The sequence below is a fragment of the Stenella coeruleoalba genome (genome assembly GCF_951394435.1).
Source record: "Stenella coeruleoalba genome assembly, chromosome: 11".
In the NCBI taxonomy this organism is placed as follows: Eukaryota; Metazoa; Chordata; class Mammalia; order Artiodactyla; family Delphinidae; genus Stenella; species Stenella coeruleoalba.
The window spans coordinates 52,211,341-52,226,546 of record NC_137157.1 but is presented as its reverse complement, the minus strand read 5'-3'; the positions used below and the strand labels follow the sequence as shown (position 1 = coordinate 52,226,546).

The 15,206-nt window shown below is 42.8% G+C and overlaps 1 protein-coding gene across 4 annotated transcripts in view; it reads left to right on the top strand.

The window, feature by feature from the left end:
* SRGAP1 (SLIT-ROBO Rho GTPase activating protein 1) overlaps window positions 1–7,794 on the top strand; it is a 280,541-nt gene extending 272,747 nt beyond the window's left edge. For all 4 annotated transcript variants that reach the window (XM_079936333.1, XM_079936332.1, XM_079936331.1 and 1 more), the window contains one exon: window positions 1,737–7,794. In XM_079936333.1, coding sequence (XP_079792459.1) covers window positions 1,737–2,114 — 378 coding nt within the window. In that variant the 3' untranslated portion in view covers window positions 2,115–7,794. The remainder of the gene's footprint in view (window positions 1–1,736) is intronic.
* The last annotated feature ends 7,412 nt before the right edge of the window (window positions 7,795–15,206 follow it).

The window sequence follows — 15,206 nt, the reverse complement described above, 5'->3', positions numbered from 1 at the left end:
CTTATCCATTCATCTGTCGATGGTGCACACCTCACGTTTTTAAAACAAATATTTTGCAATTCCCCCTTTATTACCTGAAAAACTGATGATGTGCCAATTTTTTTAAAACATATAAAGCCCTAAATACAATGTAAAGGAAAAACAAAAGGAGATTAGTATTAAAAGAAATGTATTTCAGAATGCTTAACTACATTAGAAGACAAATGAAGTAGTGAGATGCTTTCACCTACATGTAGACTTACCATAAATACAATTAAAAATGTACGTTGATATAACAGTATTATTAAGTTAATTAGTTTCGACTCAGTTTCCATAATGGTGTTCCCATTATGGAAAAAAATTATGATTTTTCTAAAATGGTGGACCACCCTCGGTCATACAGTTCTAATCAAAGCAGGGTATAATTTACATGATAGTTCCCTTCCTAGAAGACACCATGAAAAAAATATTTTGTGTTTATATATAAGAAAGTTAGGTTCTAGACTCAGACTATTATAAAAAAATTTTCACCTACATAAATGTCTGGAGGACATTTAAAAGTTGAACGAGATATGGGACAACTCATTGCATGTAAATTATCCAGGACACTTGTAAGGTATCCAGTATCTCTGGCCCCTGCGCACCAAATACCAATAATGCCACCTGGTTATTTTGACATTTAAAACTACACATACACGTACACCATATTACAGAAACGCCCTCCATGGGGCAGTACCACTTCCATTGAGATCCACTGGACAGAAGCGTCAGGGGGAGTCTTAAAATGAATTCTGAAGAACTGCTAGGAGTTAGTCAAGTATATAAAAGTGCTCAAAAATTATCTGTTGAATGAATGAAAGAAGCCTGATTTTTCATGCCTATACGCATTTCTTAAAAATTGTTTTGCTAAATTTAAGCCATCTTTTACCACAGATTGAAATAGAATTCCATCTAAGATGTCAGCATGTAAGGTCAAACCCACCAGAGGGCTGCCACGTGCCTCAGAATGGCCAGTGCTTGTTCTGTGGCTCTTTGAGCCACTGGTGCCATCGCACGTCTTGTCTCCTGCACATCCTGAGTCACGGTGGTCGTGTGAGATGGCATTAGGTTTACACACTCCACAGGCTGGTGTTAAAACCGTCATGCTTTTGCTGGTCTGCCTGCTTTGAAGTGAAGTATATGGTTTCTATACATTAGTATTCATTATCAGCCTAGTCTGTCTCTTGCTGGTTATTTTTTTTTCAGCTACTTATCGAGTTATCACTGACACACAGCACCAGATAAGTTTAAGGTGTACAGCATAATGATTTGACTTGCACGCATCATGAAATGATTACCACCGTGGATTTAGTGAACATCCAGCATCTCACAGAGATACAAAATTAAAGAAAGAGAAGAAAAAATGTTTTTCCTTGCGATGAGAACTCTTAGGCTTTACTCTCTTAACCTTCACATGTAACCTACAGCGGTTACACGTTATCACGTTGTACATCACATCCCTAGTACTTAATTCATCTTATGACTGGAGTTCGTCCCTTTAGACTGCCTTCATCCAATTGCCCATCCCCGCAACCCCCCGCCTCTGGGAACCACAAATCTGATCTCTTTTGCTATGAGTTTGTTTTTGAAGTATGCTTGACCTACAACACTGCTAATTCCCGTCACATGACATAGTGATTCGATATTTCTATACATTTCAAAATGATCACCAGAATAAGTTTAGTTACCATCTCTCACTTCTGGTTCTTTTTCAACAGGATATTGAAGAGACGATGAACACTGCTTTGAATGAACTCCGAGAACTGGAGAGACAGAGTACAGCAAAGCACGCCCCCGATGTGGTGCTGGATACCTTAGAACAAGTGAAAAACTCTCCCACCCCTGCCACGTCCACGGAATCTCTCAGCCCTTTGCACAACGTTGCCCTCAGGAGCTCGGAGCCTCAGATTCGACGCAGCACTAGCTCCTCCAGTGACACAATGAGTACTTTCAAGCCTATGGTGGCGCCCAGAATGGGCGTGCAGCTGAAGCCCCCAGCCCTTCGGCCGAAACCTGCTGTTCTTCCAAAAACAAACCCTACAGTAGGGCCCACCCCACCTTCCCAGGGTCCAGCAGACAAGTCTTGCACAATGTAAAAACCAACTGAGCGAGCATACGGGGAGGTGATTAGAAAGAGAAAACGGATTAGTGACAAAAGTCAACAATCCTTCACTTTCCTTAGTCGTGTGCTTTTAACTGGAGACCCTTTGGCTTTTCTGTGTTCTCGAATGTAATGTCTGAGACTAGCTAAATTAACACGGGCATTTGCATTTTGTAATTTCATCCTTTTTTTTAATAACTGGACATATCCTGTGTCATTTTAAAGACAATAGAAACACTTAGACTTACTTGAAAATCCAATGCTGCACCATTTGTAATGAAGGCATCACCGCTCTGCCCTGCACGTTGCACAGTGCTTCAGGCTTAGTGTAGCCTGGATGAGTCAGAAGCGTCTGAATCCAAAGGCGGGAGGATCTGAGTTCCAGGCCTTGGAATGTAACCAGTGTTGGTCTCTGGCACTCGGGGTAAGGCTGAAAGGTGACAATGGATTGTTTGGTAGCTGACAGTGAGTACCTCTTATTCCATGCAGTGGGGCAGGGGGCTGGCTCTCGCTACAGACTTGCTGTTGTCACAGTGGGGTGTTCCCAGCGCGAGCTGCAGCCCACCGGCTGACTTTCGTAACAGTCGTTTCCCTGGGTCCAGGTGAAAGTCTCAGCGGGAGCGGGTAGAACCTCTGCAGTTACTGCTTGAACTGAACCTGGGAAGGGACAGTCCTCCAGAGCTATTGCTGTGACTCTTTCCCCAAGCCTGATCAGGCCCCGGAGGGTTTCCAAATCCATCCCCTACGTTCACTGCAGACTAGAACAGTCTAATTTTAAAGACTGTCTGGTTACACTACTCCATGAACCCCTTCAGAGGTCTGTTGTTGCCTAGAAAACAACTTCTAGCTCCCCTAAGCCCCCGTGTCTTCCTCTGTGGCAACGGAAAAAGCAGACAGCGCACAAGTCCTTGGTTCGCCGGCCTTCCCTTCCCCTGACAAGATGACCTGGGTTCCTTTAAACGTGCTACAGAGGCCTGATGATCCTAAATTGAATCCCCAGCTCCCCTCGGCATTTGTCTCTTTGAGCTACGGTACTGGCGTAAGAGCCAGAGCAGCCGAGGTGGGACGATGACCTCATGCTTCCAGGACGACTTCCTCCCGGTTGTGCATCCTGGAACCATGGCTTTTTTTGTTTTCTCCGTGTGGTCTCTACTACATCACTCACACAGTCAGCTGAACTCCACTGACACCCTCTTTCTCTGACATCCTCACCCACAGACAGTTTTTCTTTAGCCCATATTTATGCTCTGTTTCTCCTCTATCTTAAAAAGCTTGCTTTGAGTTCATTTGTTTTTACTAAGGTACAGATCACCACTGTCCTAACAGCAGCAGCTTATACCATCTGTAAACCTATGAGCATTTTATCTACCCTGTCGTTGAACTTACTGAGGAAGAGTTTTTTTGTTTGTTTTTTGGTTTGGGGGTGTTTTTTGTTTTGTTTTCAGAAAAATGGGTGGCCAGAACTAACCCCTCTGGACCACTCTGATTTCAAACTGGCAGCCAACTGCATGCCCACCTAAGAGTTACAGTATGGGCTTTGATTTCTTAGCTCATTGGTGAATGCATCAATGTGGAAAAAATGGGGATCTGTACTAAAATCCAGACATTACTTTGATCTCTACCTCAGTTTGCCAGTCTAATCATTCTAATGCAAAGAGAGATGACATTTGTGAGATACTGTTACCTTTCCAAGTCACACTGCTGGTGGCTTGCCTGCAGCCTGATTTCACAAATGGATTAAATAGTGAAAAAAATTATTTCAAATATAATATTTCCAGGTATTGTAAACCTCTGAATTTTTACAACATCCTTCTTGCCCATTTTGAAAAAGAGACCCAGCTCGGCATCTTGTGCAACAGCCCCCCCCCACCCTCTCCCCCTTGAGCTTTAGTGGTCCTTCAGCACCTTTGGGCACCATGGAAACCCAGCCAGGACTGAGCTCTGAATAGCACGAACCCTTTTAAACAAGCTTCCCAAATTTCTAGGAAATTGAAACTTTTAAGATAATCTCCCAGTTCTTTCTAGATTCCACTGTGGTCTCTAATTCTCTGTTGTTAACGGGGAAACAGAAACAGAGAAAAGGGTGGGAGCAATGGGGGAGGAGACTTTAAATCTTTTAGAAATTAAAGAGGATTCTTAAAAACCACTTCCTTATTTGATGGATGAGTAAGATGTTAACAGAGGGCGTCACAAGGGCAGAGGCGTTTTGAACTTACTAATTTTTGAAGGGTTCTTCTACAAGCTTTAACTTTAGCTTTTCAGATCTTACCCCTGCAAACTCATTTCTTCAGACTTCTCCCTGGTAATCCTCCCCAGTGTCTCCTCTCTTTGCTGTTGACACCTGCGATGGAACGAGGACTGCCTTTCCACCCTCCAGATCAGGACTCTGTTGCCTCGCACGGCAGAGGACATGCTGCTCCAGACCTCAGAGCCTCAGAGGCTGTGCCTTCTTCCAGGAAACACTTCCGAATACCCTCCCATCGCTCCCTTTCTTTACCTGTCTCTGTCTTTTCTCTCTATAACTCTGTTGTCACCCTGAGGCTTTTTTTTTTTTTTCCAATTCCCAGGGAAGGATGTGACCTCAGAGTGAGTAAGGACTCACTAATCCTTACTTTGTTTAGTAAAAGCCTTCAGATTCCAAGGATAAGACAAAGTGGCCACTTCACAAAGGATCCAGAATAACACCCAGTAAGTTCCTTAAAAGTTTCAGCAGCTGAGAGGGTTCACCTGTATGTGGGCCTCTTTACCGCCACAGGTGTAGCCCACAGTGGGGAGGTGGGAAGTCACAAGGAATGGGGAGAGAAGAAAGAAAATAAGTCCCTGAGGTGTTATGCCCCAGTTTCAAGGATCTTAACGGTTCATGTGCAGTTTGGGAAGTGGGTCATTTTGATGATGAGTAAATTATGGTTCTACAAAGATTACCTGACTCCACTTACACAAGAATATGTATTCACAGCTGATATAACTGAATGTTCACGTCCCATCCACAGAACTCACTGAAGTAGATTTACCAAATTGGCCTTTCTGTTTGGGTGGGGATGCTTGGAGTGGGTCGTTAGGATAGAGTGAACGGTTCTTAGTACCTGTTTCCTGATGAGTGTTCTGTAAATTATTTCAATCCATTGAATGGCCCTTTGTAGAGCTCCATGTTCAAGTGTGGCGTAAACACCATTGTTCAACAGTTTTTCACATTTTCACACAATGTAATCTGACTTTGGTGCCCCTTGAGCAATCCATAGAATAATGTACAGCGGGGTCCCACTTCATCTACAGCAATGAACATGAACAGTGATCAATGGATATAGAGCACCAAGGGTCAAATTGTATGAGTTTTCTGTCTGTGTACTTTTGCCATTCCCAAAAATGGGTTTATAATTTAATTAAGAAAAAAGTGGGGGGACATGGTGGTCTCCTTAGCGTTTGGGAATGAAGCATGGCCTCTGGGGTCTGTAAACTGAAGAAACTTTAGTAATCACAGCCTCTGAAATCCAAAGTTAAAGAGCCTGTGGTTCTATTGGGTTCACAAGACTTCAGATTTGGGATGACATTTATTCCTGACCACAGTAGTGAGGGGCCATGAATTCAGGAAATGCGCTTGGGGCTGAGTCTCGCTCTGAGTTACCTGCCACATAGGCCCCAAGGCACGGGCAGCTTAGAAGTGAAGTCTCTTCCCATGTATGAATGAGCTCACGACTGGAGACTGGCCCCTGAGCTAAAAGCCAACCTCCAGCTGGGCTGGGGTGTGAGGCATGGGGCAGGGTGACTGGCACAGCTTTGTTCAAATCAGTAAAAATAAACTGGAAATTGAGCTTTCACTCACCCACCCTAGTATACTTTACAAAACAAAAAAAAGTCTACGTAGTATAATCAAAATGGTACCTGTATCTTAAAATTACGTAGGGAATTTTGTATGCTTAAATAATTGTTCTGGGTTCCATAATGCTTATCTTAGAAACTGTTTAGTAAAAGAAAATATATAAACCGTGCATTTGTGAATGCCCCCCCCTTAGAACATTCATCCAAGTTCAATGTGTTGTGTGATGGTTATTATAGATGTTTGAAGTATAGTAAGTGGCTGTGTGACAGGAGAGACTGCTATTTACCTACTGACTTAAGGGTAACTCCTGCCCACGTAATTAAATCAGTATTGTCCTTTCCTGTCGGTTTGATTAATTGCAGTATTGGTGGCTTCCTGCTTGTGACTGTTACCTGATCGTGTCAATGTACATCCGTAGTATGTACATGTGAAAGTGCCTTTCTATTTTAGAGGAGTTTTAGCCTTGTTCTTTACTGTTGCCCCGCCCACCTCCTCCCCCAAGTGCCACCCCAATTCCTGCATCCACTTGACTGTTTTGAAATTTCCTTCCCTCTCTCCCAGCTGCCTCTCCACCCCCGCACCTTTTCATGCCTCGGTGCTCAGCCTTGTCCTGTCTTGCATTCTTGTCGGTCATGGTCAGGTCATGGTCATCAGACGTGTTGTTTTCCTCTTAGCCGTGACTGTGCCTTTCGTTCCCCACAGTCACTCTCCGGGTCCCCCGCAAATCGCCCCCCTCCCCTCCCCTGCTCACGTGCTGCTGACGGCCATCCTGTTCGCCTCTGCTCTGTACTGCCTCTTCCCATGACATTCCCTCCTCTCTGAGGTGAAAGTAAAGGGGGATGCTTTTCTAGTTCTGGAAGAGAAAAAAAAAAAAAAGTTTTGTTAATCTGTTGTGACAATGCACTTTTATGTATAAGTACTGTACATTTTGGCATGTACCATTCCAGGCTTCAGTATACAGTCAGGTCTGTTCTTCATGGTGTATCTTTATAATAAATAAGATAGTTCTGGCTGCCTTTGTCGGCTTCCGATGGTCTGATTCTCTGCCGTGTTTTCATTCCTTTCTATTTCTAATCACTATTTAACGCCCCCCCCACCACCAGAGCTGAGTTGCCTTAAATCGTTAAATCGTATGAAACTACCTTTTTTAAAAAAAAAAAAGTTTTCATCTTTGATTTTGGTTTGTGAATTTGAAAATGAGGCCTCATGCACAGGGCCTTGTCCATGAAGCCAGGGTTTTTCAGAGGCATAGTTTGGAGACCCCTCTGTAATAAGAGAGATGGGGCTGGGAGAGTCTTAAGTAAGAGGCTGAGAGAGCACAGTCCTCCTAAACACTCCAGACTGAAATCTTTCCTTTGAGGAGTTTCTGACGTAGTAAACCTTGTCAAGCTGATTTTTGGTTTCATTTGAATCCATTGAAATGCAATCCTTAGGTATAGACTATGTTTAGAATTCCCCCATGTATGTGTATTTTATCTTCAAACTTAGCTTTTTTTCCTAACTCTTGAGGACTAGCAATACATAATATAGTTTTGTAAAACTGTATCAGCAATGTGCAGATTGTATCAGCAATATACCAGACTGAATACTGATGAGCTGTAAAAAAAAAAAAAAAAAAAAATTGACATAAATGGAGGGGAAAAAACTTTTATTAAAGCATAAAATACATAGAGAAAAGTACACAAATCATTAGTGTAAGAGATTTCACAAAGTGATACACTAATTTATCCACCCCCCAGATCAAGAAATAGCACATTAACAGCCTCCTAGAAGCTAGGCTTTCAAAGTTATCAACATCCTGACGAATAACACCATAGTTTGGTTTTGCCTGTCATTTTAACTTTCTACAAACAGACTCGCAGTGTGTAGATTTTCTGTCTGGCTTCTTTTCTTGAAATTTATGTTTGGGAGAGTCCATGTTGTTAAATATGACGGTAGTTTTCTACATTTTTCAGGGCTGTATAGAATTCTATATGAATATGTATAGTCTAGTATTTCCTAATTAAACTTTAGGTATTGTATGCATGGCTGTATAGAATTCTATATGAATGTGCTTGGTGTTTTATTTTAGTATTTCCTGATTATACTTTGGGTATTATATGCAGAAATCTTTAAACATGGACAAATTAATGGGAAGAAAAAAAAAAAAAAGACCCACCTGTTAAAGGAAATCTTTTCCCCAAACATGATGGAATGACTTTGAACGAAGCCATTGACTGGAACGCCTATCTAAAAGCAGGTAGGTACCCTTTTAGGACCTGAGAGTTGGATTTACAGGCTGCCCCATGGGAACAAATGCCCAAGTCAGACTATAGGATTGTTCCAGGAAAGCCCCACTGTCCTGCATCTCCCTCACTACTATCCGCAAATCCACGAGCCTCAGCCTCTGCCACAACCCTCCCCACGTGCGCCTGTATCCCTCACGCCTGAATTAGAGTCCCACGTGAGTATGGTTGTCAGCTCCCACTGTTCACAGGCCAGCACCCTGTAAGAATATTAGGAAGGCAGGGAAAGGGAGTTTTCCGGCTTCTATCTCGAGTAGTTGGGACTCAAGCAGAAAATTCCCAAACTTGATCTAAAATGCCCAACAGGTCCTGGAAGCCAAAAATTACGGCACATTCTGTGCCATGGGCCATATATCCCCTCTTGGATTTTGGAAAATAGGGTTAAGATACCTTTGAGAAGTAATCATGGTGAGGTTCACCATTCTTCAGTAGACTTCCATCTATATAGTAGATAGAAAACTTGCCTCCTACAGTGAAAAATGGTGATTTTATCAAGATGAGTCCTTAGCAAGAGTGGCCAGAGAGCTGGAACCAGGTTGGATATCAAAATGTGTGTCTGTGTGTTTAAGAGAGAGAGATTGGTCCTCCTGGAGCCCTGAGACAACATTCTTTATTCAACATTAACATCTTGAAGGAAGTTAAGATATTTGCAGTCCAGTTCTGGCGAATAGTGGGTGCCCCCTTCCTACGCATCAGAGTGCGCTCTCTGTCAAGTACACTCCTGGGATGATTGGCTTTCTTTTAGCTGCTTGGGTGTGCAGCTGAAGGGAGGACTACTGATGAATTATCCTCCCAGTGATGATGCACTATACTAATCTTTTGTCTTTGACATATCCAAGGAATCTCTTGTGTAAAAATTCCCTCTCTAAATGAAAGTGAACGATCATGTCTGTAAGCTAGGGGAGAGGGAGGCGTCATCAATAGTCTGGTGGCATATTCGAAATTATACAATGATATGATACTAACTAATTTGAAAATGAGATTTGGCTTTCTAAGCCTTTGATGGATGGACTGCATCCATTTTTTTTTTTTTTTTAAGGCAACATGGTCAGGATTTCAAATAGAAGGTATGGACCGTGAGCAAAGGATGATTATTGCATTAGTAACTGAATATTAGCAGATGCATTAGGAGAGGAGGGAAAATTTTCAAATACGACAATAGTCTATTATCTGATCCTAATTCAAACTCAGTTACTAGACTTCTACAAATCATCAACCAATGCCTTAATTTCCCAGACAGAAATAATCCACAGCAGCATTTTAGTATATTGTCTTCTAATCCTTACACTATGCTTATTTTTAGTGGAGTTGAATTTATATTGTGCATATAATTGTGTATCCTTGTCAGGTTTTTCTCCCTCGTATCAGTTCTTATTACAAGTCTCAGTAAACATGATTTTTTAAGGACGGCATTAATATTCTAGCATATGAACATACCATAATTTATTTAATCATTTTCCTCTCGGTGAGCCTGTTTGCAGGGTTTTTTTCAACTGAATGTTCTACAGAGCTGTAGTAAGCGGCTCTGTACATAATCACTGTCTGCATTTTGGATCATTAATTTAGCATTGAATCCAAAAAATGAAATAACTGGGTCAGGGGGTATAAGCATCTCTAAGTTTCATGATAAATGTTGCCAACATGTTTTCCAGAAAGTCTGCACAAATTTACACTACTGCTGGCAAAGTATGAGTACAGAACACAAGCTTACAATACTGTCATTTTGTTTCTTTGCCAATGTAATAGGTAAGTGAGAGTTTTGATCCAAATTCTCCAATCTTTGTTCAAGTGCATATCCTCATTTTCAGAGTAGAAATCCCCGGTTTGCTCACCTCTTTGTCCTCAATCTCAGATGTCTCCCTCCCTATCAATTCAGCTGAACATCTGCAGAGATTTTCCCCTAGACACCTTAAACTCAAGAGACCCAAAAACTAAATCCACTTTCTTGCATTCCAGAACACATTCCATTCCCCTCCACCAACATCCAGTGTTTTACTGATTTTTCTCTCTGATTTCACCTAGTTCTGTGTGCTTCATTTCTTTTTGCCTCAACTATTGCAGTATCTTCCCACATAGTTTTCCTGGGTCCATTGTCTTCCCTTTGCAAGGATTCTCTATACTCACGCTAATCGTCTTTCTCTATACTCATTCTCTATACTCACGCTAATCATCTCATTCTCTATACTCACACTAATCATCTTTAAAAAAACAAAAACGAAAACAATCTAACAAACTAGTGAGTAAAAAATCCAACAAGCAAGCATTGAAAACTTACTATCTACTAGGCATTGTTTTAGACAGGTTACATAAAAATAGCTAATTTGTATTGAGTGCCAGACACCATTATACAAACATTAATTTAATCCTTACAGGAAAGCCAAGAGAAAAAGCTACGACTATTATCATCCTTACAAGCGAGAAAACTAAGCCAGGAGGGGTTAAGAACTTGCTGTGGTCACAGAGCTAGCCAGTGGTAGAGCCAGGATTTGATTCTAAGCCACCTGGTCCCAGAGGTTGTGCTTGTAATTACTGCTGCATTCTGACCCCTGTAAGATGCTCACATCACTCCCCTGCTCAAAAACCATATGTGAAAAAAAAAAAAAAAAACCGTATGTGGCTCCCCACTACAGACCCAGAGCTATGTCTCATTCATCTCTGCACCTTCAAACCTAACATATCATTAACTAACAAGACTGAAATGAATGCAGTATCTGCCACGTTGGCGGTCTGCCACTTGCCTTCCTGCCCACCACTTCCTCTCAAGAACCTTTATGCTCAGCCCTATCGGGTTACCTTGCCCTGAATGGGCTGCGCTATAAGCTTCGTCACCGCGGCTCAGGCCATTCCTCAGCCCAACATGTCCCCTGCCTCACTGATATCCGCCTGATGCAATCATTTAAACTTAAAAACCCAGCGGAAATGTTACATCTTACACAAAGAGTTCCCTAAATCTCTCAGCTGGTGTTCACTGCTCCGTCCTCCGTGCTTCCACTGCACTTCACTCTCATTCAGTCAGGCTCTCTTCTGGGCATGTGGCTGTGATCAAGACATACAGGCTTCCTGGTCTCATGAAGTATGGTTCTTAGTTGGATAACAACCAAACAAGCCAACAACTATTCTGGCAAAATAATTTCAGGTGCTGATAACTGCTATGGAAAGTAAAAGTGAAACAGAACAGGGTGATTTACAATGTCTGGGAGGGGGACTTTAGATGGGACAGTTTGAATGTCACCTCTGAGGTGGTAGAATTTGAGCTAAGATCTGAGTGATGAGAAGGAAACAGGCAGGTGAAAAGAAAGAAAAAGACTTGGCCAGGCAGGGGAAACTGCATGGGCCACTGCCCTGTGAAAAGGCCATGCAAGGTTGTTAGGGAGTTAAAGAAGGTCACAATGACTGGAGCAGTGTAAGCAAGAAAAACTGGAGATGGAGATGAAGGCTAAAGAGTGGATAGAGACCAGACTTTGGAGGAGCTTAGAGGCCAAAACAGCATATTTAGATGTCATTCTAAGTGCAAGGAGAGTCACTGGAAGGTTCCAAGCAGGAATGTGACATCATCAATGTTTTAAGAAATTGTTCTACACAAGTACAGTGAGACATCACATCATACCTGTTAGGATGGCCATTGTCGGGGGGAATAAAAACAAGGAAAGAAGGAAGGAAGAAAGAAGATAACAAATGTTGGTGAGGGTGTGGAGAAATTGGAATCTTTGTGCACTGTTGGCAGGAATGTAAAATGGTACAGCTGCTATGGAAAACAGTATGGCATTTCCTTTAAAAAATTAAATATAGAATTATTATATCATCCAGCACTCCCAATTCTGAGTATGTATCCAAAAGAACTGATAACAGAATCTCAAAGAGATATTTGTGCATCACATTCATTGCAGTGTTATTCACAATAGCTAAGGTGTGTGGAAGCAACCTAAATGTCAATCGATATTTGAATGGATAAAGAAGATGTGGTATAAGACCCAAGAAAACCACCTTCCACAGGTTGCACACCCAGCCTGCCCACATCAGGCCAGACCCTATCCTGGGACCAGCTGGGTCCCAGCCCTGCCCACTAGCAGGCCAACACAAGCTTCAGGACACCCCGGAACACACACCCAACTGTGTCAGGAGCCAGCTCCCCCCAACCCCCCTGCCCCTCAGCTATCTGACACCAGCTCTGGGATCCCTGGGCCCTTCAGCCAGATTCCAGGACGTGGCACTCCCTGCCAATACTCCAGCACTAACCCCAGGAACTGGCTTCACCCGCCAGTAGTGGGGGCAACAGCCTCAGAGTCTTCTGGACCCTGATGCCACACACCAGTGAGCCAGCACTAGCCCCAGGGCCCCCTGGGTTTCTGCAGTCAGCCACCTTGTGACCAGGCCCCACTAACCAGCAGCAAACAGCATCTACAGAAGGTAGGCCTGGCAACCAGGTGGGCCAGGGGCCAACAAAGTCTACCAGATCCCCCACATAGTCAGTCTGCCACAACAGAAGGACAAAATCAGGCAACAAAGGACCATCTTCAAACAAAGGAACAAGATAAAATCCCAGAAGAAGAACTAAGTGAAGTGGAGATAGGCCATCTACCCGACAAAGAGTTCAGAGTAATGATCATAAAGATGATGGCAGAACTCAGGAAAAGAATGGATGCACAGAGATGGAAGTTTTTAAACAAACAGAAAGGATAAAGAACAACCAAGCAGAGATGCAGAATACAATAACTGAAATGAAAAATACACAAGAAGGAATCAATCATTAGTAGACTAAGTGATACAGAGGAGTGGATCAATGAGCTGGAAGACAGAGTAGTGGAAATCACTGCTGCAGAACAGAAAAAAGAATGAAATGAGAGGAGGAACCAAGATGGAGTAGAAGGAAGTGCTCTCACTCCCTCTTGCAAGAACACCAGAATCACAACTAGCTGCTGGACAATCATCAACAGGAAGACACTGGAACTCACCAAAAAAGATACCCCACATCCAAAGACAAAGGAGAAGCCACAATGAGATGGTAGGAGGGGAGCAATCACAGTAAAATCAAATCCCATAACTACTGGGTGTGTGACTCACAGACTGGCAAACACTTATACCACAGAAGTCCACCCACTGGAGTGAAGGTTCTGAGCCCCACGTCAGGCTTCCCAACCTGGGGGTCTGGCAACAGGAGGAGGAATTCCTACAGAATCAGACTTTGAAGCCTAGTGGGAATTGATTGCAGGACTTCCACAGGACTGGGGAAAACAGAGCCTCCACTCTCGGAGGGCACACACAAAGTAGTGTGCGTATCGGGACCCAGGGTAAGGAGCAGTGAGCCTAGGAGAGACTGAACCAGACCTACCTGCTAGTGTTGGAGAGTCTCCTGAAGAGGCAGGGGGTGGCTCTCTTTCACCGTGGGGGCAAGGACACTGGCAGCAGAACTTCTGGGAAGTACTCCTTGGTGTGAGCCCTCCCAGAGTCTGTCATTAGCCCCACCAAAGAGCCCAGGTGGGCTCCAGTGTTGGGTCACCTCAGGCCAAACAACCAACAGGGAGGGAACCCAGCCCCACCCATCAACAATCAAGTGGATTAAAGTTTTACTGAGCTCTGCCCACCAGAGCAACAGTCAGCTCTACCCACCACCACTCCCTCCCATCAAGCCTTTTAGATAGCCTCATCCACCAGAGGGCAGACAGCAGAAACAAGAAGAACTACAATCCTGCAGCCTGCAGAACAAAAACCACATTCACACAAAGATAGACAAGATGAAAAGGCAGAGGGCTATATACCAGATGAAGGAACAAGATAAAACCCCAGAAAAACAACTAAATGAAGTGAAGATAGGAAACCTTCCAGAAAAAAAATTCAGAATAATAATAGTGAAGATGATCCACAACCTCGGAAAATGAATGGAGGCAAAGATCGAGAAGATGCAAGAAATATTTAACAAAGACCTAGAAGAATTAAACAACAAACAGAGATGAACAATACAATAACTGAAACGAAAAATACACTAGAAGGAATCAATAGCAGAATAACTGAGGCAGAAGAACAGATAAGTGACCTGGAAGACAGAATGGTGGAATTCACTGCTGCGGAACAGACTAAATAAAAAAGAATGAAAAGAAATGAAGACAGCCTAAGAGACCTCTAGGACAACATTAAATGCAACAACATTCGCATTATAGGGTCCCAGAAGGAGAAGAGAGAGAGAAAGGACCCGAGAAAATATTTGAAGAGATTATAGTCGAAAACTTCCCTAACGTGGGAAAGGAAATAGCCACCCAAGTCCAGGAAGCACAGAGAGTCCCAGGCAGGATAAACCCAAGGAGAAACACGCCAAGACACGGTAATCAAATTGGCAAAAATTGAAGACAAAGAAAAATTATTGAAAGCAGCAAGGGAAAAATGACAAATAACATACAAGGGAACTCCCATAAGGTTAACAGCTGATTTCTCAGCAGAAACTCTACAAGCCAGAAGGGAGTGGCATGATATACTTAAAGTGATGAAAGGGAAGAACCTACAACCAAGATTACTCTACCCAGCAAGGATCTCATTCAGATTTGATGGAGAAATCAAAAGCTTTACAGACAAGCAAAAGCTAAGAGAATTCAGCACCACCAAAACAGCTCTGCAACAAATGCTAAAGGAACTTCTCTAACTGGGAAACACAAGAGAAGAAAAGGAGCTACAAAAAAAAAACCCAAAACAATTAAGAAAATGGTCATAGGAACATACATATCAATAATTACCTGAAACGTGAATGGATTAAATGCTCCAACCAAAAGACACAGGCTCGCTGAATGGATACAAAAACAAGACCTATATATATGCTGTCTACAAGAGACCCACTTCAGACCTAGGGACACATGCAGACTGAAAGTAAGGGGACAGAAAAAGATATTCCATACAAATGGAAATCAAAAGAAAGCTGGAGTAGCTATATTATATCAGATAAAATAGACTTTAAAGAATGTTACAAGAGACAAGGAAGGACAATACATAATGATCAAGG